This window comes from Tachysurus fulvidraco, chromosome 25 (genome assembly GCF_022655615.1).
Source record: "Tachysurus fulvidraco isolate hzauxx_2018 chromosome 25, HZAU_PFXX_2.0, whole genome shotgun sequence".
NCBI lineage: Eukaryota > Metazoa > Chordata > Actinopteri > Siluriformes > Bagridae > Tachysurus > Tachysurus fulvidraco.
The window spans coordinates 2,198,131-2,220,630 of record NC_062542.1 but is presented as its reverse complement, the minus strand read 5'-3'; the positions used below and the strand labels follow the sequence as shown (position 1 = coordinate 2,220,630).

General features: G+C 40.9%; 1 protein-coding gene across 4 annotated transcripts in view; it reads right to left on the bottom strand.

Moving 5' to 3' along the window:
- Positions 1 to 22,500, bottom strand: part of LOC113649693 (thrombospondin type-1 domain-containing protein 7A) — a 103,416-nt gene that overhangs the window by 20,832 nt on the left and 60,084 nt on the right. For all 4 annotated transcript variants that reach the window (XM_047808356.1, XM_047808358.1, XM_047808357.1 and 1 more), the window contains exons 7-17: positions 21,013 to 21,207; positions 15,462 to 15,705; positions 11,403 to 11,518; positions 11,170 to 11,317; positions 9,715 to 9,818; positions 9,100 to 9,294; positions 8,306 to 8,566; positions 4,791 to 4,969; positions 1,814 to 1,819; positions 1,436 to 1,569; positions 591 to 744 (exon numbers count right to left, since the gene is read on the bottom strand). In XM_047808356.1, the coding sequence (XP_047664312.1) occupies positions 591 to 744; positions 1,436 to 1,569; positions 1,814 to 1,819; positions 4,791 to 4,969; positions 8,306 to 8,566; positions 9,100 to 9,294; positions 9,715 to 9,818; positions 11,170 to 11,317; positions 11,403 to 11,518; positions 15,462 to 15,705; positions 21,013 to 21,207 (1,736 nt within the window). The remainder of the gene's footprint in view (positions 1 to 590; positions 745 to 1,435; positions 1,570 to 1,813; positions 1,820 to 4,790; positions 4,970 to 8,305; positions 8,567 to 9,099; positions 9,295 to 9,714; positions 9,819 to 11,169; positions 11,318 to 11,402; positions 11,519 to 15,461; positions 15,706 to 21,012; positions 21,208 to 22,500) is intronic.

Here is a 22,500-nt window from a genome sequence, read left to right as displayed (position 1 = left end):
AGACAGGTAGACAGACACACAGACTGATAGATTCAGTTTAACAGACACTGTACTGTATTCAGATAGACGGATAAACAGACGGACAGACAGGCAGACAGACAGACAGACAGACGGAGTTAAAGAACGGAGATAATGAACAGGTCAAACTAATCAACAGAACGAGCGTTAACCAGAAGTTATTGTAAAAATGTAAAAATTAATTCGTTTTAATTTTGCAACCTAAAAAAAACCTCTCAGCATGTGAACAAAAAGCAAAAACAAGTGCAACTGCGTGAAGCTGCTGAGAAAACACCAAGAGTGCGGAAAGAAATGTCACGGAGTCGAGGATGGAGAAACCAAATGCTCAAACTTCACATAAAAATATTCACCTCACTGAATTCTCTCCATGACATGAAATAATGAGCTGGTTATGTAGAAACATCACCACATAATGTACATAAAGTGTCGTGGCTAATTATGTACAATCAAGCAGAAATATGGGTGTTTTTTGCTACCATATCATTTTCAGAAGTTTTGGCTCCCTTTAATTTTTAGCAGAAACAGACGTCATGTGTGAACTCATCCCCTGCACACGACGTGAGGTCGCTCACCAGCTGGCAGTAGGTCCAGGAGCTCCACTCGGACAGCACGCATTGGTCCGGACACGGCAGCCTGCTCTCACGTGTACCTACAGGAATCTCCTCCGGGTCACACAGATAGTCCTCCACTACGTCCGTGGGACCGTCGACGGTGTTCAGCATGCACCTGCAAACCCGACCGTCTCCGTTTATTTCATTATTTTCATCTCGACTCCATCTGCAAATGTTACACACTTCACACGGGTCTGTGGGAGTAATTACTGCTTTTATGTTAATTACAAAATCCCACCCACAGACTCAAACAGACTCGGTCTTAACGTTTACATGTTCTGTTCCCTGCGGCAGTTTATCGGCCGAGGTGTCAATAAAATTTTTTTCTTTACAAATAAACAGAAATAACACAACAAACCAAAAATGCTATTCACAAAAAGATACAAAGAGATAATGGAGATTTCTTTCGAATTCTATTAAAAAAGTATTTTCCTGTAAAAGATTTCCTATAAAACACTTTTTAACGTTTTAATACCGAGTTCATCCTCACGAGCTACTATTTAAAAGGAACAAAGCATTTCTGATTATTTCTAACTCACAAATAACATTCATGATGAACCAAAGAATTGAAGAAGCCAGAAGCTGAGCAGATCTGTTCAGACTGGAGGGGGCGGAGCTTATTTACGGGTCAGAAAAAAAAATGAAATGAAGAATATAGGAAATTTAACACCAGTTCTGTGAATCAGATTTTTTTTAAAGGTATCTTTGAAACAATAGGATTGTTCCAGGTTTATAAACACTTTGAAAACTTACAGATTGCAGATTGGGAATGGAGTGCGGTTAAAAGAGCTTTAAAGGAGCCGTACCTGACCTTCCTGGTCTGCACCCCGTCACCGCAGTTCTCCTTCAGGTCCACGTTGCTGACTTTCCATGTGCTCCAGGGCTCAGCTACCCACACGTACTGAGAGCAGTCACTCACACACGGCACCACCTCGTACACCTGCAGCACACACACACACACACACACACACACACACACACACACACACACACACACACACACACACGAGCATCACAGCGGTGCCTGAGTCACACCAAATAAAAGAACTCAAAACTAATTAAGTGTCTGTGTCAAGAAAGGCGACGCACTTAAACAACTGCTTCCTCTAATAGCAGGAAGTTTACACGCTTCAGACTACAGGACAGGTTTTTTAAAAAAAAAAAAAGGACTTTTTCCAGCTTACCTGTGCCTGTGCTCGAGCAGCGTGTTGAGAGATAATTGGGGGAAAAATAAACAATATTAAAAAAGAATATCTAGAAATGATTAAAAACGATACAGCATTGCATAACAGTTAGTGCAAATAAGAAGCACGAATAAGGCTTCAAGCAGCAAACAAACATCTCTAATACAAATGTAGCTCCGATAATCTGCTCGGAAACAGAGAGAGAGAGATAGATAGAGAGAGAGAGAGAGAGAGAGAGAGAGAGAGAGAGAGAGAGAGAGAGAGAGAGAGAGAGAGAGAGAGAAATGTTTCGTTTTAGAAAATGAAATCATCCCAAACTCTTCAGTTGCTCTGCGCCTCGGGGAGCCTCGGGTCTGATGAGAAGTATTTCAGGAAGATATAAAAATAGAGATGGCATTAAAATGCTGACACGTTTCTTACAGTTCATTCTGTCTCACTCCTTTCCTACAAACTACAAACTTGATCTACTACAAACTACTCCCCTGATCAAATACCGTGATTGGAAAAATGCAGCTCTCGTGGAATAACACATGGAATTATATTGCGAGGCCAAAATCAAGTGTTTTCTTTTCATCATTTGTATATATATATATATATATATATAAAAAGTATTTGTTATTTAAACCAATAACTCTTAGGAACTGATTACTATTATTTAAGATAACAGAACAGATAATAGAACATTTGTTTCCTAAACGTTAGACTGAAATGACTCGTTAGTAACGAGCTAACTTGGTGCTTGGACCCTAAATATAAGAACTGTGAACTCTCCCCACTCTTCAAGACTCTTCTATACTCCTCCAGAGTGTTCAAAAGAGCAAAGAAAATCACCCAAGACCCCTCACACCCAGCACACTCACTCACCCAGGACCCCTCACACCCAGCACACTCACTCACTCAGGACCCCTCACACCCAGCACACTCACTCACTCTGGACCCGTCACACCCAACACTCACTTACTCTGGACCCCTCACACCCAGCACACTCACTCACTCAGGACCCCTCACACCCAGCACACTCACTCACCCAGGACCCCTCACACCCAGCACACTCACTCACCCAGGACCCGTCACACCCAGCACACTCACTTACTCTGGACCCGTCACACCCAGCACACTCACTCACTCTGGACCCGTCACACCCAGCACACTCACTCACTCTGGACCCCTCACACCCAGCACACTCACTCACCCAGGACCCGTCACACCCAGCACACTCACTCACTCTGGACCCGTCACACCCAGCACACTCACTCACTCTGGACCCCTCACACCCAGCACACTCACTCACCCAGGACCCGTCACACCCAGCACACTCACTCACTCTGGACCCGTCACACCCAGCACACTCACTCACTCAGGACCCCTCACACCCAGCACACTCACTCACCCAGGACCCCTCACACCCAGCACACTCACTCACCCAGGACCCCTCACACCCAGCACACTCACTCACCCAGGACCCCTCACACCCAGCACACTCACTCACCCAGGACCCCTCACACCCAGCACACTCACTCACTCTGGACCCGTCACACCCAGCACAACTGTTGCCATCTGGTCGGCGCTACAGATCCCTGAGCTCCAGAACGCCCAGACATAGTAACAGTTTCTTCCCTCGAGCAATCCACCTGATGAACACTTAACACCATGGAACACACAACTCCTAATATTTGCACTATGTATACCTCAATTTGCACATTTCATACTTGCACTCTGTACATACATGCATACATATTGTCTGTACTGTTTACTTCAACTGCACATTTCACAATTGCACATGTGTACATACAAATTGTATATATTGTATACTTATTTGCATATGTATATTTCATATGTTTATTTTAACTGCACATTTCACACCTGTAATGTGTACATACAATTTAATCTATACTACATATGTCATTCTGTTACACTGTGGAGATTATGGCACTAAAACAAATTCCTCGCATGTGAAAACATGCCTGGCAATAAAGCTGATTCTGATAAAGTTTCTTTAGCTTTAGGGCTTTAATTTGGGTTCTCCGGATTCTTCTCCTGTCCAAAGACATACAATGCAGCCTGATTAGCATCGCTAAATTATCTGTAGTGTGTGAGTGTAGACCTCCTAAAGCATGTCCCCCGCCTTGTGCCCCCAGTCCACTGGGAAAGACTTGTGACCCTATAAACTCTACAGAAGATGAATGGATGGATGGATGAATGGATGGATGAATGGATGGATAGATGAATGGCTAGATGAATGGATAGATTGATTGATGAACAGATGGATGAATGGATGGACGGATGAAAGGATGGATGAATGGATAGATTGATTGACGGATGAACAGATGGATGAATGGATGGATGGATGAATGGATAGATTGATTGATGAACAGATAGATGAATGGATGGACGGATGAATGGATGGATGAATGGATAGACTGATTGATGGTGGAACAGATGGATGAATGAATGGACGGATGAATGGATAGATGGATGAATAGATAGATGAATAGATGGATTGATTGACGGGTGAACAGATGGATGAAAAGGTGGAAGGATGGATGAATGGATGGATGAATAGATAGATTGATTGATGGATGAACAGATGGATGAATGGATGGATGAATGGATAGGTTGATTTACTGGATGAACAGATGGATGAATGGTTGAATGGATGGATGGATGAATGGATAGATGAATAGATGGATTGATTGATGGATGAACAGATGGATGAACAGGTGGACGGATGGATAGATGAATGGAGAGATGAATAGATAGATTGATTGGTGGATGAACAGGTGGATGAATGGATGGACGGATAAATGGAACTCTCTCTCTTCAGCTATGCATCATGAATCCCTGGCTGTTCCTGGACCCCACTTTCGGAGCCAACAGTGTAAGCACTGCATTATAGATCTATATGAAGCATCTTGCACTCAGAGGAGGTTTGTACTGCAACTCATGCTATATTCTTGACATTTCCTCCCAGCATTACCTGATTGACGTGGTCTAGCTTGGGGCAGGGTCTGCCGCCGTTGTACGGTTTTTCCCGGAGCCACTTGGAGCGAACTTTAACCCCGCTGCCGCAGGACTTGCTGCAGCGTGACCAGCTGGACCACTCACTGAGCTTACAGTCTGATGGACAGGGGATGATGCACGCCTCCTCGATGTACCCTGAATACAAACAAACAGGTTCAGGCAGTCAAATCTATGGCATATTACACTAAAGGAAAATAAACAGCGGCTGATTTACAGTTAGCACAACAAGGTTATTATTAATTCTAGTTTTATTTGCAAACACTAAGATCTTATATATATATATTATTATTATTATTATATATATATATATATATATATTATTAAACACGTCTTAACTTCTATCCAGGTATAGTTACGGTTTTGGAACGGCTGTAAAACTGGGTAATTTTTTTTGTTCCTTTCTTGACAGAACAGAAATGATTCATGTCAGAACAAGAGAATTACTATTAATATTCTGCTGCTCTAGAACATTCCTTAAGCACATTAGGACCAATCAGAACCCAGAGGATTTGTGAATAATTCAAGACACCAGAACGTGATGACCGGGAAGTGAACATCTGCTGAATTCCTCTCAGGAGCTCAGACAGAATTTCAGCAGACAAAAAATAACAACCCTGTGTTTAGAGCAGCATGGAGAGCAAAACTGTGGGAAACTGGACGGATTCCGTTAAACACCTGGGAGTGATGGCGGAGTGGAGAGGAGGTTTCAGATGAGATGGGTTACAGAAAGAAAGAAAGAAAGAAAGAAAGAAAGAAAGAAAGAAAGAAAGAAAGAAAGCATTTAGAGCAGTTTGGGACTGGGATTTTAGGAGTCGGCGTGGCTGCTCTTGGCCAATAGGATCATGATGGTCATGTGACCTGGAGACAGAGGAAGACTGGAACTGGTCGTATGGTCATGTGACCTCCTGCAGCACTTCAGCATGTCTATACAAGTTAGATCATTCACTGTGCTTCATCTGCAACAACCCTCAGAGCTGTGGCTTTCCTACCCACAATGCACCACTCCACACGCCCGCAGGCAGGCACAGAAAGAGAAGCAGCTACGGGTTCACTGGACTTTATAAACATCTCCTGACCTCATGGAGACCTTGATATGACCTCATTCTGCCACCCTTGCAGACATCGTCTACCGTCAGAGCTGAACCCTCGCTCTAACGAAGGAATCTGAAGGAATCGCACTCAGGCATGTGATTACTGAGGGCAAGCAGGAGGATCTCGGGACCTCAAACACTTCCTCAAACTTTTAACTTGAATCAAGATCAGTGTTTCTACAGCTAGCAAACATTTCTACCATAAATACTAGCATGCGGTGTGTAAAAGATGAGATGATCAGATGAGAGGTGAGAAAATCAAGAGATTAAACTAGCAGGATTAATGACGTTGACAGAAAGTGATAAAAGATAAAGAGAGAGCGAGAGACAGACAGACACAAAGAGGGGGAAAGGGAGAGAAACAGAATGATAAACAGATGTACTAAGATAAAAAGATGAAGAGATTGCAGTGTTTCAAACCTGAAGTGTAGCTGTGACTGTCTCTCTCTCTCTCTCTCTCTCTCTCTCTCTCTCTCTCTCTCTCTCTCTCTCTCTCTACCAGTTTGCCCCCGTGTGCAGCAGAGAGGAGAGAGGTGTGACATGAATCTAATTAATGCAGCCTGTTTCAGCACTGAGAAAGGGGTTTTTAAAAAGGGGCAAACTTCAAATCTCACAGCAATAAAGGGGGAAAATTGCGCAGCACAAACTGACAGCATATTCAATTAAACAGAGGAAGAGTGAATACAATAAGAGAAAAGAGAGAGAGAGAAAAAACACTGAGTTTGTACAAAATATCAATACCCATGTGGGGATGAGAGTCTTTAATATACAACCACACTGTTACTGCTGCGAGCAGGAGAAGGAGCAACTTCAGGAGAAAATGAACAACATGTTTCCTAAACAAAGTTACATCACGTTTACTAAACAACGTTACATCACGTTTACTAAACAATGTTACATCACGTTTTCTAAACATCGTTACGTCACGTTTACTAAACATCGTTACATCACGTTTACTAAACATCGTTACATCACGTTTACTAAACAACGTTACATCACGTTTACTAAACATCGTTACGTCACGTTTAAGAAACAATATTACGTCATGTTCACTAAACAACGTTACATCACGTTTACTAAACGTTACATCACGTTTACTAAACATCGTTACGTCACGTTTACTAAACAATGTTACATCACGTTTACTAAACAACGTTACATCACGTTTACTTAACATTACATCATGTTTCCAAAAAACCTTACGTCACTTTTACCAAACAATATTACGTCACGTTTACTTAACAACATTACGTCATGTTTCTCAAACAACCACACTGTTACTGCTGCGAGCAAGGGAAGGAGCAACTTCAGGAGAAAATTAACAACATGTTTCCTAAACAAAGATACTTCACGGTTACTAAACATCGTTACATCACGTTTACTAAACAACGTTACATCACGTTTACTAAACAATGTTACATCACGTTTTCTAAACATCGTTACGTCACGTTTACTAAACATCGTTACATCACTTTTACTAAACAACGTTACATCACGTTTACTAAACATCGTTACGTCACGTTTACGAAACAATATTACGTCATGTTCACTAAACAACGTTACATCACGTTTACTAAACGTTACATCACGTTTACTAAACATCGTTACGTCACGTTTACTAAACAATGTTACATCACGTTTACTAAACAACGTTACATCACGTTTACTTAACATTACATCATGTTTCCAAAACAACCTTACGTCACTTTTACCAAACAATTTCTCAAACAACGTTACGTCACGTTTACTTAACAACGTTACATCATGTTTACTAAACAATATTACGTCACGTTTACTTAACAACGTTACATCATGTTTACTAAACAATATTACGTCATGTTTACTTAACAACGTTACATCATGTTTCCCAAACAATGTTACATCACGTTTACTTAACAACGTGCGACGATGTTTTGAGGGCGTGGTGACACCTGATGTATGTTATTTTAAAACATAAACATTCAAAAGTATAGTTTTGAGTATCTAATTTCTTTGATCGCAGACACACACACACACACACACACACACACACACACACACACACACACACACACACACACACACACACACAGAGGTATTGAACACTGAGGTCAGTCATAAACTGGCCTTGGAGTATTACGGGTTAGCCAACAGAGTGCACAAAGCACCAAATAAAAAAGGATTCAATCAAGGTCAGAGTTCACACTGAATCAGACTCCCCTGGTGTCTGTTTTCTACCAAAAACCAAGGATTTATAAAGGTATGGAGGTCTAGAAGGATCGGGACTAAAGAAAGAGATTTAGAAACATAAGTGTCAGTCACTAGACAAATGGTTCACTTTCCTCTGAGTGTGCTTTATAAAGGAACACCCCTGACATCCCGCCCCCGACTGTGAACCCACCGTGGCTGTTGCAGCGTGACGTCTCCACCAGCCTGTTGTCCTGGTCGTAGCACACCATGGCCTGGTAGCGGTAGCCCTGTCCACACTCCCGGTTGTCTCCCTGAACTCGAGACACTGGAGTGGCCACAGAGCCTTCGGGCAGGATGCAGTCAGACCAGTTCCCTACTGGCTGGGCAGTGTACTTATCACAGGGGCAGTACTGCGTCTCACTCAGCGGGTACGTCTGACTGTTCTTGCACTTGTCCTTCTTCTTGCTCTTTCCTGGAAGTTGACGCATGAGTCGAAGGAGAGACAAATGAATCATTTAACCCATTTAATACAAGTAAATCATTTAGAGTCTTGCACAGTGGCTCATAATATATAAATATATACAGAAATATTTAATTAATTAATGACATAATTAATTAATTAATTCGTTCATTCATTCATTCCTTCGTTAATTAATAAATTAATCGATTAATTAATTAATTCAGTTATTTATTCATTCATTCATTTATAATTTTGTTTATATTACAGTGTGTAAGTGTCCCCCTATACATATTTAACATTTTTTTCCAACCTGGATGTAATCAAGAAACACAAAATTGTTTAATTTTGAAAATTTTTTAAAAATATATGTATCTTGCAAAATGACTGCACACAGTAAGTATTCACCCCAGTGGTGTGAAACCTCTAAATGTGTTCTGGTGCCATCAGTTACCACCTACATAATTAACTAAATGGAGTCCAAGTCAGTGTACATATCAATTGTTTTTTTTTAAATTATTATAGCGGAGTGTGAACATTTCACTTACCAATTAGGGCCCGTTTCCTCGTGCGCACTCCTACGCAGTTGGCAGTACACGGGGAGAATTTGGACCAGTTGGTGAGCTGGCAGTCGTCTCGGCACGGCAGCTGGCACGGCTGGTTTACTGCCGGCATGGAGCTCGCAAACTTCAGACACTGGGCTAGGTCTGCTACTGAACCGTCCAGCTGTCGACATGAGACCGCTGCAGGATCACACACACACAGACACGCACACGCACACGCACACACACACACACACATACACACACACACACACACACACACACACACACACACACACACACACACGGCAGTGAGATTTAACAATCCAGTGAGTGAGACACAGTGACACAGAGACAGGAATATAGATGAAAGTGTTCAGTCGCAGCAGGAGGCTGTTTATGAGGATAAAGACAAGGACAGTCGAGAAACACGACAGATGATATATTAAAATCTGACTGCAGATCATTTACACTTCATTCTCTATATAGAGATGTTTGGATCTGCACTCTGATATGACCTCAGAGCCTCAGTATTAGTTTAGATATGTTCATTAAAACACTAAAACACTTCACTAAACTAAAGGCTAAAAGGCTAAACTAAAAGCTGCTGTAATTTCTGACCTCTGGTTTGGAGCCCCGCCCCACATCCCTCCTGAGCGCCTCTGCTGTCCTGCCGGATGCTCCATGGAACGAGCTGACAGCGGCGCCACTTGTGTGTTTTCCACCTAAAACAGAGTAACACACTAATGACGCTTTACACACTAATGACGCTTTACACACTAATGATGCTTTACACACTAATGATGCTTTACACACTAATGAAGCTTTACACACTAATGACGCTTTACACACTAATGACGCTTTACACACTAATGACGCTTTACACACTAATAATGCTTTACACACTAATGACGCTTTACACACTAATGACGCTTTACACACTAATGAAGCTTTACACACTAATGACGCTTTACACACTAATGACGCTTTACATCTTACATCAGTGTTGCTCACATGCTTTACATGTTAGTAAAGGACACAGTAACACTAACACTGTAACACTAACACTGTAACACTGTAACACTAACACTGTAACACTGTAACACTAACACTGTAACACTAACACTGTAACACTGTAACACTGTAACACTGTAACACTAACACTGTAACACTGTAACACTAACACTGTAAAACTAACACTGTAACACTAACACTGTAACACTAACACTGTAACACTGTAACACTAACACTGTAACACTGTAACACTAACACTGTAACACTAACACTGTAACACTGTAACACTAACACTGTAACACTGTAACACTAACACTGTAACACTGTAACACTGTAACACTAACACTGTAACACTGTAACACTGTAACACTGTAACACTAACACTGTAACACTGTAACACTAACACTCTAAAACTAACACTGTAACACTAACACTGTAACACTGTAACACTAACACTGTAAAACTAACACTGTAACACTAACACTGTAACACTGTAACACTAACACTGTAACACTAACACTGTAACACTGTAACACTAACACTGTAACACTAACACTGTAAAACTAACACTGTAACACTGTAACACTAACACTGTAAAACTAACACTGTAACATTAACACTGTAACACTAACACTGTAACACTGTAACACTAACACTGTAACACTAACACTGTAAAACTAACACTGTAACACTAACACTGTAACACTAACACTGTAAAACTAACACTGTAACACTAACACTGTAACACTGTAACACTAACACTGTAACACTAACACTGTAACACTGTAACACTAACACTGTAACACTAACACTGTAAAACTAACACTGTAACACTGTAACACTAACACTGTAAAACTAACACTGTAACACTAACACAAACATTGCAAAACTACAATCCCATCGATCTGTTCAGTTTCTCGGTGGAGCTGCTGGCGTTGTGGTTAGTTCCCTTCCTCCGAGCTCTATAGTGCTCTTACATAACCATTGCACACGTTTGCATCATGCAAACACAAAGCTGTGCAGCGAGAGAGCTGATGGAGTGTGACAGCAATGATACTGTACCTGTAACCGGGACACAGCAAGGCAGGACGAGGTTGGATCTCACACTCTCTCTCTTCATACAGAGCCTCGGGGCAGTCCACACCTGCGTTCGCTGGCTTCTGGATGATCACCCGAAAACGGGACTGGTTGTTCTTCTGGCTGTTGGGTCCTGAGGATGGCAGCGTCACAGTTACAGGAGGAAAATTCTACAGATGTCTGATCTACACTCGGGATCGATTCAGCCTCAGTCTAACCTGCATCACAGGACGAAGGACACGGCGTCCAATCACTGAACACTGTTACTGCGCAGTCCTTCTTACAGGGCAGGTCACACTGTCTCACTGACAGAGGACGAGGAGCTTCTGGACATCTAAACACACACACACACACACACACACACACACACACACACACACACACACACACACACACACACACACAAAACATCAGAAAGCAAGAGATTATGTTCCTGTTATACATTCATGCTCTATTTTCCCCAGAAGATTTCACTTCCTGGTTTTGGATATAAAGAAAAAATGAGAGAGAGAGAGAGAGAGAGAGAGAGAGAGAGAGAGAGAGAGAGAGAGAGAGAGAGAATACATACTGTATGTTAAGTCATAAACACTGGTTTTAATTTCCACATAACAGTTTTGTCTCTCTGACTGTCTCTCTGACACTGGAGACTCCTTCCATAACTGTTACATAAACCCATTTCTCCCTACAGAAAACTTCACTTGTATATCTGCGTCCTGCAATCACATCCCAGTGGATCATCTGTTACTATAGCAACAACACCGTATTAAAACGTGAATGCTTCTGACCAGTCAGAACACGACCTTTAACACAAGATAATATTTCGTATAAACGCGGGTTCTTCTCGATCTGAAGTGCTGTTCATAATCGGAAATAACTTCCTCTCACCTCACACGCCACCTGCTTCGCTTGACATCTGCACGGGGGGGAAAAAACAAAACAAAAGAAAAACGAAGATAAACACAGACAGCAGCTTCGAGACAAACCTGATGGAGAATAAAAATTGTGCGTCTGTGATGTTCAAAATGAGGATTAATGCAAATCTCGGTTGTGACGCAGCACCTCAAGGCCTCACAAATCGGATGTAACGATAATCCGACCTGAACCCACGCCGGCGACTCGTCCCTCAGCGGCATTAAATCGAAGCCACGAGAGCACAAGTAATGCTATAATCTTCCTCCACAATAAATTCTCCTTATTCCCTGCCAGCTTATGACTTAAGGCTATATATTGTGGGGAGATAAGTGCTTGAAGACAGATCGCTTCCTTTAGCGTAATGTCCTACTGATTCTATCATCCGTCCATAATCGGCTTCCGTCTGCGTCTCGTTTATGAGCGATGGTTTGCTGTAATCTGGATGAATACGAGGCACACGGACGACGGCGATGACGACGTTGACGACTACAAACCTCCTCTGAGCATTTATGCCTGAGCTTTTCCCAACCAGGTGATTGGGGTATAATTGAGCGTAAAAATGTCTGCTGCTGCTGAGAGACAGAAATGTCCTGAATATCAGGTTTGTAAGGGAATCAGACACAAGGCAATAAAACCACAGCTGTGTAACATCGATCTGTGTTTAACACAGGAGATTCACCCTGTGAGGATTTGTTTGGGTTGTAGTGCAAGCTGCGGGGTGTGTGTGTGTGTGTGTGTGTGTGTGTGTGTGTGTGTGTGTGTGTGTGTGTGTGTGTGTGTGTGTGTGTGTGTGTGTGTGTGAGAGACAGCAGGATGTCAGTCATCAAACCATCGCAACAGATAAAAAGGCCATGTGATATGAAAGTGTAAATAAAGTGTCCTGCAGCTACGAGGCTAACGAATCGAACGGATCAGAAACCTCCTCAAGATTTCGGTGTGAAACGTTAACTTCCAGTAAATGTTACGAAACGAAAACTTCATCCAGCAAACGTTCTTGAGGCGATTTGAAGAGCTTTACACCACCATCACATGCTTCACATTAAACTCCTCCATCTCCTCTGACTAACAGTAACACTGAACTCCAGGCAGGAATTAGCCTCCTGAAAGGGAATTTCACATCCTCTCCTCGGCTCCCGTCTCATTCCGCTGGCATCATTAAAAACAGCTCACGCATTTATCCATCAGGAATGCCAGAAATATCCGATCCCTCTGCCTTCTGCAAGCTGTCATTATTTTTCAATTAGGACTAAACTGTCGTCACTGCTGAAACTGGGAGAAGCGCCTTGTTTATCTGCAGCCTGCGACAAACCAGATCATTAGCAATGTAAGAAATGTAAAAAGCCTGAAGACGACCAACAGCTTCGTTAATCTCACTGTTAATCACTTATTAACACTTAGAGAACTCCGTCAGGCCTGCAGAGAAGAAACTTGATACGGATCTTCTGAACTTGTTCAGTGTGGAGCAGAAGGACCACCATATCTGTGTGTGTGTGTGTGTGTGTGTGTGTGTGTGTGTGTGTGTCTGTCTGTCTGTCTGTCTGTCTGTCTGTCTGTTTGCTTTCTGTCTTTCAAGATTTCTTTCTGTCTGTCTGCAAGGATTTCTGTCTATCTGTCCGCATTTTTGTCTTGTCTGTCTGTCTGTCTTTCAGTCTTGTCTGTATGTCAGAATTTCTGTACGAGTGACAGATGAAATGAAACATATCTTAGGATATCTTTTAACATATGTTTTAGTTGAATTAATTATTGTAATGAATAACAATTTTATTACATTTTCATTACATGCTTTCGTTTTCGTATTAAAGTCCTATTTAATATTATGTGCAGCATTTAAAATAGACATTTTTATTACATTTAGTTCTAATAAAAGAGAAATATCTGGTTCACCCATTTATTAAATATCAGCTGCTGGTGTCCAATGAACTCATTAATGTGTTTTTAATAATGTTTTCATCGTTGATTTGATTTGAACTCATTCGTAATGAATCGATATTAAGTTTTATACTTCTATGTTGTACATATTTGATTTATTTGATGTACTTATTTATGATAAGATGAGAGAAAAGAATAAGAACTGCCATGTTTGCCTGCTGCATTTAAAACTCTTGTGTATCGTTCAGGTTTGATGTTAATTCTCCAACAATCGACCAACGATCTTCCAGTTGCGAGCTCCGAGTCTTCAATGGCGCACCGCTGCCACTATGCTACATGCTAACTGTCTTCCTTTTTGTTGCGATTTGTCTCCATGCATGCCGCATGCTTCTCATCTTGTAGTAATTAAATTGCAAGAATCCAGCGTACTTAATTACTACCATTAGCGTTGCGGGGAAATTAAGCCGTTTGAAAATGACAGAGCTAATTAGCATGTTTGCTCCCGCGTGTTTATCACATTTTTTCCCCTGGCCTGGTTTTGCCTGGAGTGGAGAGACAGACTTTTGAGTGCAGACTGCATTTTCCCTGAAGCAATCTATGCCACTCAGGCACACACACACAAACACACACACACGCACACACACACAAATGTGACACAAACAAACAAATGCACAGCCCTCATCAGCCCGCTCTGAGACTCTTAACTCCACGATCACTCCAGTACAGGGTTGAGTACCGTTCTGTGCTCTCTATGCTTTTAATGTAGTAATGGAGTATCACTAAGCAGTGAATGACATTACGCTTTTAGCCGGTTTGCTATTCGTGTATGCTAAATTTGTTTGTTTTTTCCTTCCAAATGGTCATCACTGAGCTGCAGACTGCTCCACATTTTCACACTTTCCCAAGCAATGAATACCTTTAGCCAAAATAACGGACCTGGGGTAATGAGTTTTATAAAACACTGTGCTAATTGTATAGTGTTATCCAATCAGCCAATCATGTTGCGGAAATGCAATTCTTGAGGTAATGAGCTTCGGTTAGCTTTCGGATCATCAATCTGGGAAAAAACTGCGCTATCAAACATCTCTGTGACTTTGTTGGTGGCAGACGTGCCGGTGTGAGTATTTCAGAAACTGCTGATCCTGAGATTTTCACACTCAACAGTCTCTCAGTCTTATAGACACTGAAATAAACCCCACACATCCAGCGAGCTACAATTAGCGGAAACGGAAACGTCTTGTTGAAGTCCGAGGAGAACAGAAAGTCTGAATCGAGCCGAAAGGAAGGCTACTGTAGCTCAAACACGCGCTCTTTGCAGCCGTGGTGAGATGAAAGGCATCTCATGATGCACAACACATCAAACCTTAAAGAGGAGGGCTTTACAGTCGCAGCATGTTGCCATGGTTACAGCAAACAAGTCACATTTGTCTTCCTAGTCTGTAGAAAAATTTCCACAAAAATATATTTCAGACCCCGTCCCTAATATAACTACTTACTTTTTGGGGGGGACCTGTCCCACGTTGACCTTGATGCAGATGACTTTACGTGTCTGCATGCCGGTTGCGCAGGACGTCTTGCCCTGTCCAGTTGTCATGGCACGGGTGAAGTTAATCATGGTGACCGAGGTGTCCTCGGTGCACGGCCCCCAGGGTCCGGTCTGCCAGTGGTAAATGAAGCAGGGATGCTCGTTACAGCTTCTCATTTCCTGTAGCATGCTGGCGTTTGGACAGCTGGAGCCTCCTGAAAGTGCACAGACAGACAAACATGGCTGAATCCCAAATTGCTCCATAAACCACTAATAAGTGCACTACTCTGTTCTCTGAAATAATGACTTCTACCATCTATAAACTGGGGGATGTGGTAGCCTAGTAGGTAAGGTGTTTGCCTACCAGTTAGAAGATTGTAAGTTCCCAGGTCCACCAAGCTGCTGCTTCTGCTGGGCCCCTGAGCAATGCCCGTACGCCTTAATTATCAGTTGTATAAAATGCAAAAATGTCTGATGACATCCCAAAACACTGCACTATAAGACACTTTATGTCATATATATTCATATCATATTCAGTCTCCTTTTTAATCATGCGTTGTAAATACTTCAGCCTGCTAATAACTGACAAAAGTAAACTGTATTAGCATACAGTAAATGTATATATGAGTCAACATATAGATGCCTTTAAAATAAAATTGTTACTATTTACATGGTTTATTAGACAGCTAGATAATACAAACTAACCTACCATGATTTCTGAGATGACTGAGGTGTCATATTTGTAAATGCTTCTAACCCATAGAAAGCTAACATGATAACATAAATCACGCAATTCCTCTCAGAATTATACAACTAATAATGATATCCAAGCAAACCAAACAGATTTAGGACTGGAAAGGGAATTTTAAATCATATTCCTGCATGTTTACATCCTTCATTGCTAATGCTAATGCTAACCTGATAGCTTACACGAGGTAGCCCAACAGGATTAGAAGAGGATTTTTAAAACCTTTTATTTTGAATTAAATGACATTTAGCTAGTTAGCTGAGTTACATGTGCTGACCTGACAGGATTTCTGAAAGGATTTTTAAAGTTAATGTGACAAGATTAGGGAGAAAATTTTTAGGTTAACAGAAAAATATCTTACTGTATAATATCTATATCTGTTAGCTTGCTAACATGAGCTAACCTGAAAACTTCTGAGGGAGTAGTAAGATGTTTTAGTGATAAATTCTCCAGCTAGCTATTTTAGCTTTTTAAGGGCAATAACAAATCTTTGAAGGCTGAGATTTTACAGAGAAACATTAGAATGGCAATATTTTTTAAACATTCGCTAGGTTGTGGCCTTTAAATAAACCGTAACGATGTTTATTTGAATTTGTTGCCTTTGACGTATTTAATATTAACTAAATACAATAAGTAGAATCAATAAATACAGTTATTTATCCTGTATTATCTCTGAATAGGCCAAAGTTATATTCTAGATTTTAACACCAGCAGTCGTAACTCCTCTCTCCTGTCTACACGAAAAAAATACGAAATGCTCAACAACTCCGGGCCTCTGTCTTGCTCTTCCGCAGTGAAATGAGAGCGTCTCTGACATAATTGCTGACATTCTCAGCTCTCAGGGTGACAGAGCAGCCCAAAGGGGTACCGAGAATCGAGACCTGTCCATCTCGAAGAGGAAAGCAGCTCTGTAACGAGCAGAAAAAGATACCAACGAGTGAGAAAAATATGACTCTGAAGGACTTTAGCCTCGAGAGGCCTAATGCTCTCGTGCTGTCTTTCAAAGCGGGAAAAAATAATTCTAAATAGATCTCTATTTGTGAAAGACGAGACTTTCTTTTCTTTAGCTCTTCTGCTTTTTATGATAGTTTGGTGATCGGTGCGAGACAATTCCTTACACTGGATGATAATAATTGATTACATGTGCTAAACGATTGATCTGAGGAATAAATTGATTAATAGTGATATTACATACAATTGAGAAAATCTTAAAAACTTTATGTAGATTATGAACCACTGCGAACCATGTTTTTACCTGTCGGTGTATATTTAAAGTTCATGCCATTTGTCTTACACAGACCCTCAAATCCATATTTAAGTAACCACAAAGGTAGCGATTAAAACGCCAACTCTATTCAGTGAGTCAAACCATTTGACACGGCTCACCAAGTAAAGAAGAGTCATTCAGCTCTCAGCTCTCAGCTCTCCTCTACAAAACCTACCAGTTATTGTCTTATTGTGAAAACAGCATGATTAATTTTCTGTGAGAGATTTCCTCATTTTGGTAAGAAACTTAAAACAGAAATACAGTAGTCGATGTCTCCTGGTTTAAGTAAAAGAGCTGACTCACTGAAAAGATTCGACTCGCTGTCGAACGACACATCTCTACCAGAAGATGAAGCTCTTCACCGGAAGGCATTAAATGATTAATTTTTATGGCTAAGTTTACACCTTCTGCTGATCCTGTTTCTGTTTGCTGTGTTGGAATTCACACCTTCGTATCTTCAAGGCTGTGAGAACTGACACCATCTCTCAGTGTGAAAACATGGAAAATGGCTGTATTTTTGGCTTTTTAAAACAGCTTTGCTATTCAACAAGGTTTTTCCCCTGAGGTGAAAAAAAACCCAAAACTCAACCTCCAAACAAACACAAGAAAGCAGTTCATTTCAAAAGGTCCAGTGTCAATGCATCGCCTCATTTTTTTTAAAATCTGTGTTTACTGTATGAATTTCAGTCTTTCTGTCGTCTTGCTCAAATCCATTCTCAAAGACATCCATAATGCATAAAGGGCTTTCTGCATGATTTGCTGTGTTTAGTACGTGTGTCTTCCATTAGGAAGCAGGGTGAGATGTCTGCAGAACGCAGCAGGCAGACATCACATACTTATGATAAAGATGAAAGTAAGACTTGTCTTCTGAATAGCAAATAATTCAAGAGTACTTTTGTGAAAATTATTTCTGCAAACAAACCCATTTGAGCAAATGACCTGACGTGAATCGTCTTTATTGTTGAGGTTGTTGCATGCTAATATTATGCTATTTTGCTGTTGTAATGAGTTCCCAGGGATTTCTAAAGCATCCATAACCATTTTCTTAGCGACACTTTCCACTTCAAAGTGCATTTCATCTACAAATCCAAAAATGGCTGGAAGTGAACAACAATCAAAGCCCACAAAATACCACAGAGGTTTCTGGAAGATTTCTCGGTCAAGGTTGTGCTCCTTGTAAAACGTTGATATAAATATTACAGCTTACTATCAAACCTAATTCCGTCTATAATAAAATGTTATATTGGTCCTAATTTAGTCTGAACCGCTAACACTAGCCAGCTGGCTATCATGAGCTAACCTGACAGGAATACTGAGGGGATTTTAAATAGTATTCATTATTAATATAAATTAGTAGCAAAGTAGCTAAACATGACAATATTATTTAAACAAAAATCACATGTGTTAATGACCTCTACTGCTAACTAGCTAACATAAGCTAATCTGCCAGGAACTCTCAGAGGATTTTCAGGTCATTTTCATAAATATAAGTTGCCTTCACTGTTAATGGCTAGCTAGCTGGCTAACATGAGGTGAACTGACAGGATTTCTGAGATGATTTTTAAATCGCATTCATAAATGTTTATAATCTTCAGTCCTAATGCTAGCAGGATATCAAATATGAGCTAACTTGACAAGAGGATACAGGTTTTAAGTCACATTCATTAATGTTTCTAACTTTCAGTGCTAATGCTAGTGTCAGGAGCTTGGACAATTCCTTGCCAGACCTCCAAAGGAGCAGGTTTTTTCTCATCTTGTTCACCTTGATGTACTGATGTTGTGTGTGAGCCGTAAGGATATCAAAGGGCGTGGCGCAGCCCACATGGAAACAATAACAAAGTGAACGATGAGAAAACACCTGACAGCCTCCTCTGGTGGTCTGGCAATGAACTGTCCATGCTCCTGACAGCTAGTTAGTGAGCTAACATAATCTGGTTAGAAAATTAGTGCTACTTAAACCAAATTGGAAATGAGGAAATGTTCCTGACTTAATGATACAGATTGGTGCAATAAGCTTCATGATAAATGGCTGAGATACACTTACTGTAGCTGTCAGAAAAATCACAGTTTTTAACTTAATGAAGTCTTGCCTGGCTCATAGCAATAACCTGTTTCTGTAGACAACTATGTTGACAACATGAAGCTATGGCTCAAGCTTAGCTACACTGATATTACTAACAACTTGGTTATATTCATGGTGAAGTGCAAAGGGCTTTTTTTTTACACATCCAGAGCAACTTACATTTTTATCTTATTTTATACAACTGTGCAATTGAGGGTTAAAGGCCTTGCTCCAGGTCCCAGCAGAGGTAGCTTGGTGGTCCTAGGATCAAACTCACAACCTTCCAATTGGTAGCCCAATAACTTAACCACTAAGCTACCACATCACACTATCAGTATCAGTGTCAGTTTTAGTATCAGTGTCAGTATCACTGTCAATATCAGTATCATTGTCAGTATCAGTCAGTAACAGTGTCAGTATCAGTCTCAGTATCATTGTCAATATCAGTGTCAGTGTCATTGTCAGTGTCATTGTCAATATCAGTGTCAGTATCAGTGTCAGTATCATTGTCAATATCAGTGTCAGTGTCAGTGTCATTGTCAGTATCGGTATCAGTATCATTGTCAGTATCATTGTCAATATCAGTATCAGTGTCAGTATCAGTGTCAGTATCATCGTCAATATCAGTGTCAGTATCAGCATCATTGTCAATATCAGTGTCAGTATCAGTATTGGTGTCAATATCATTGTCAGTATCTGTATCAGTATCAGTGTCAGTATCATTGTCAATATCATTATCAGTATCATTGTCAATATCAGTATCATTGTCAGTATCATTCAGTGTCAGTATCGGTATCAGTATCAGTGTCAGTATCAGTATCAGTGTCAATATCAGTATCAGTATCATTGTCAGTATCAGTCAGTGTCAGTATCAGTATCAGTCAAATAGACCCAAGGTCTGCACAAGGGTTATATAAATATCATATGTACTATGGCAATGACAAACCTTAGCACACAATGTTTTATAAATAAAACAGACTATTTTGTATAGATAAGCCGTGAAGGTTTCCATGTCACACACAGAGGTTTGGCCTGCCTTGGATCTGAGCTACTCGGAGTGAACAAATGCAAATGAGCCAGGCCTCACAGGTGATGGGGGTGTTTGCACAACAAAAGCAGGGCTGAAGAACTGTGAAAATCTCAACAGGGGAATCACACCTTTGGAACCCGCACCAGGAAATAACAAAGTCAGTAAATCTAGTGTCAAGAAAGCAGGAAGCATTAGCTAACCTGAAAGGATTTAATAATCTAAAAGTATGTAAAAGCTTTTATTGTTAAAGGCTAGCTATAAGCGAGGATTTTTAATACACACTATATTTTTAAATGAATAAATGCTAATCTGTGAGGACAAACGCAGCTACTACAGTTCACACTGTTTTGCTTGGAAACTTCTATAAATTAAAGCTGCACAATCAGACAGACGTGTCTCCCTGTCCTTCCATTACCTTCTCGAGCGCTGTAAGCCAGAATGGCTCTCGTTCTGGTCTGCTTGCCCTCGGCAGTTTTGCTCGAGCACGTTTGTGAGCAGGTGGACCAGGATGTCCAGGGGCTGAGGACGCAGTCATTAGGACACGGGACAACACAAGGGACAGGGCCAGGGAGCGACGCTTCATCACACAGATCCTTGTTCACTTCATTACCTGTGCACACAGAGGAACATTCATGGGAAACTATAAACTTATAACTGTATTAGTAACATCTTTAACTATTACATAAATTAATACTGTAATAATTCATAATAAAATAATAATTTAAAAAACGTGATAAAAATCTAACAAATCCCCAATGATCTCCTGCTACATCCTAAAAAGCACAAGATTACCAACATGGTTAATTAGTTTGCTATTTAACTCTAGCATGCATTTGTTAATATACATCTCAGGTTTGAGACTTTGCAGCTTTTCACATTCCCAAACAACCAGCCAAGCAACTCGTCCTCTCCAAAAGTCAGGAAACTTTTCCATACCAAAGTAGTGATAAAGCACTGACTCTGGAGACCAAGCGTTAAATGTCTTCTTACCGAAAATATATTTGATTTTTTTTTTTTTTTAAGAAAAGCTACAGAAGTGAAGGTCAAACTCGCTCTGGGAAGTGCTTCTGCGAAACTGTGTTATGCACAGATTAAAACACAGACCTCACACCACTCTGGGTATGTAGTGTATGTTATGAACAGTATTAAATGATTCCAGGCTAAAACCAGAGCAGAAAACAAACGAGCTTCATGCAAAAGTGCAAAGCGTTAATCAGCGCCGGAAATAGACAAAGGCAGAGATTCAGCGTTCCCATGAGCCCCTGAATACACATCTATTATTCATGGTGTGTACTGGATTAAGCATCAGACCTGATTTTGATGTTTTTAAAAGACACCGTTTCACATTTTCACACTTTTTTGATAGACTTAATTTAAAAAAAAAAGGGAACAAACGAAGGTGATGGACGCGGTTTTTAAAGAAGTAATAAGAATTGTGACGAATCTTACATTATATCATTATACATTATATCTTACAAATAATACATCCATAATAAAATAGTCATTTCTGATATGAGCCACTGGTAAAATAACAATACTCACTCTCTCATTCATTCATTTTCTACCGCTTATCCGAACTTCTCGGGTCACGGGGAGCCTGTGCCTATCTCAGGCGTCATCGGGCATCGAGGCAGTATACACCCTGGACGGATTGCCAACCCATTGCAGGGCACACACACACTCTCATTCACTCACACACTCGCACACTACGGACAATATTCCAGAGATGCCAATCAACCTACCATGCATGTCTTTGGACCGGGAGAGGAAACCGGAGTACACGGAGGAAACCTCCGAGGCACGGGGAGAACATGCAAACTTCCGGGTTTCTTCCGGGTACTCCGGTTTTCTTGGTGTGTGTGCCCTGCGATGGGTTGGCACTCCATCCAGGGTGTATCCTGCC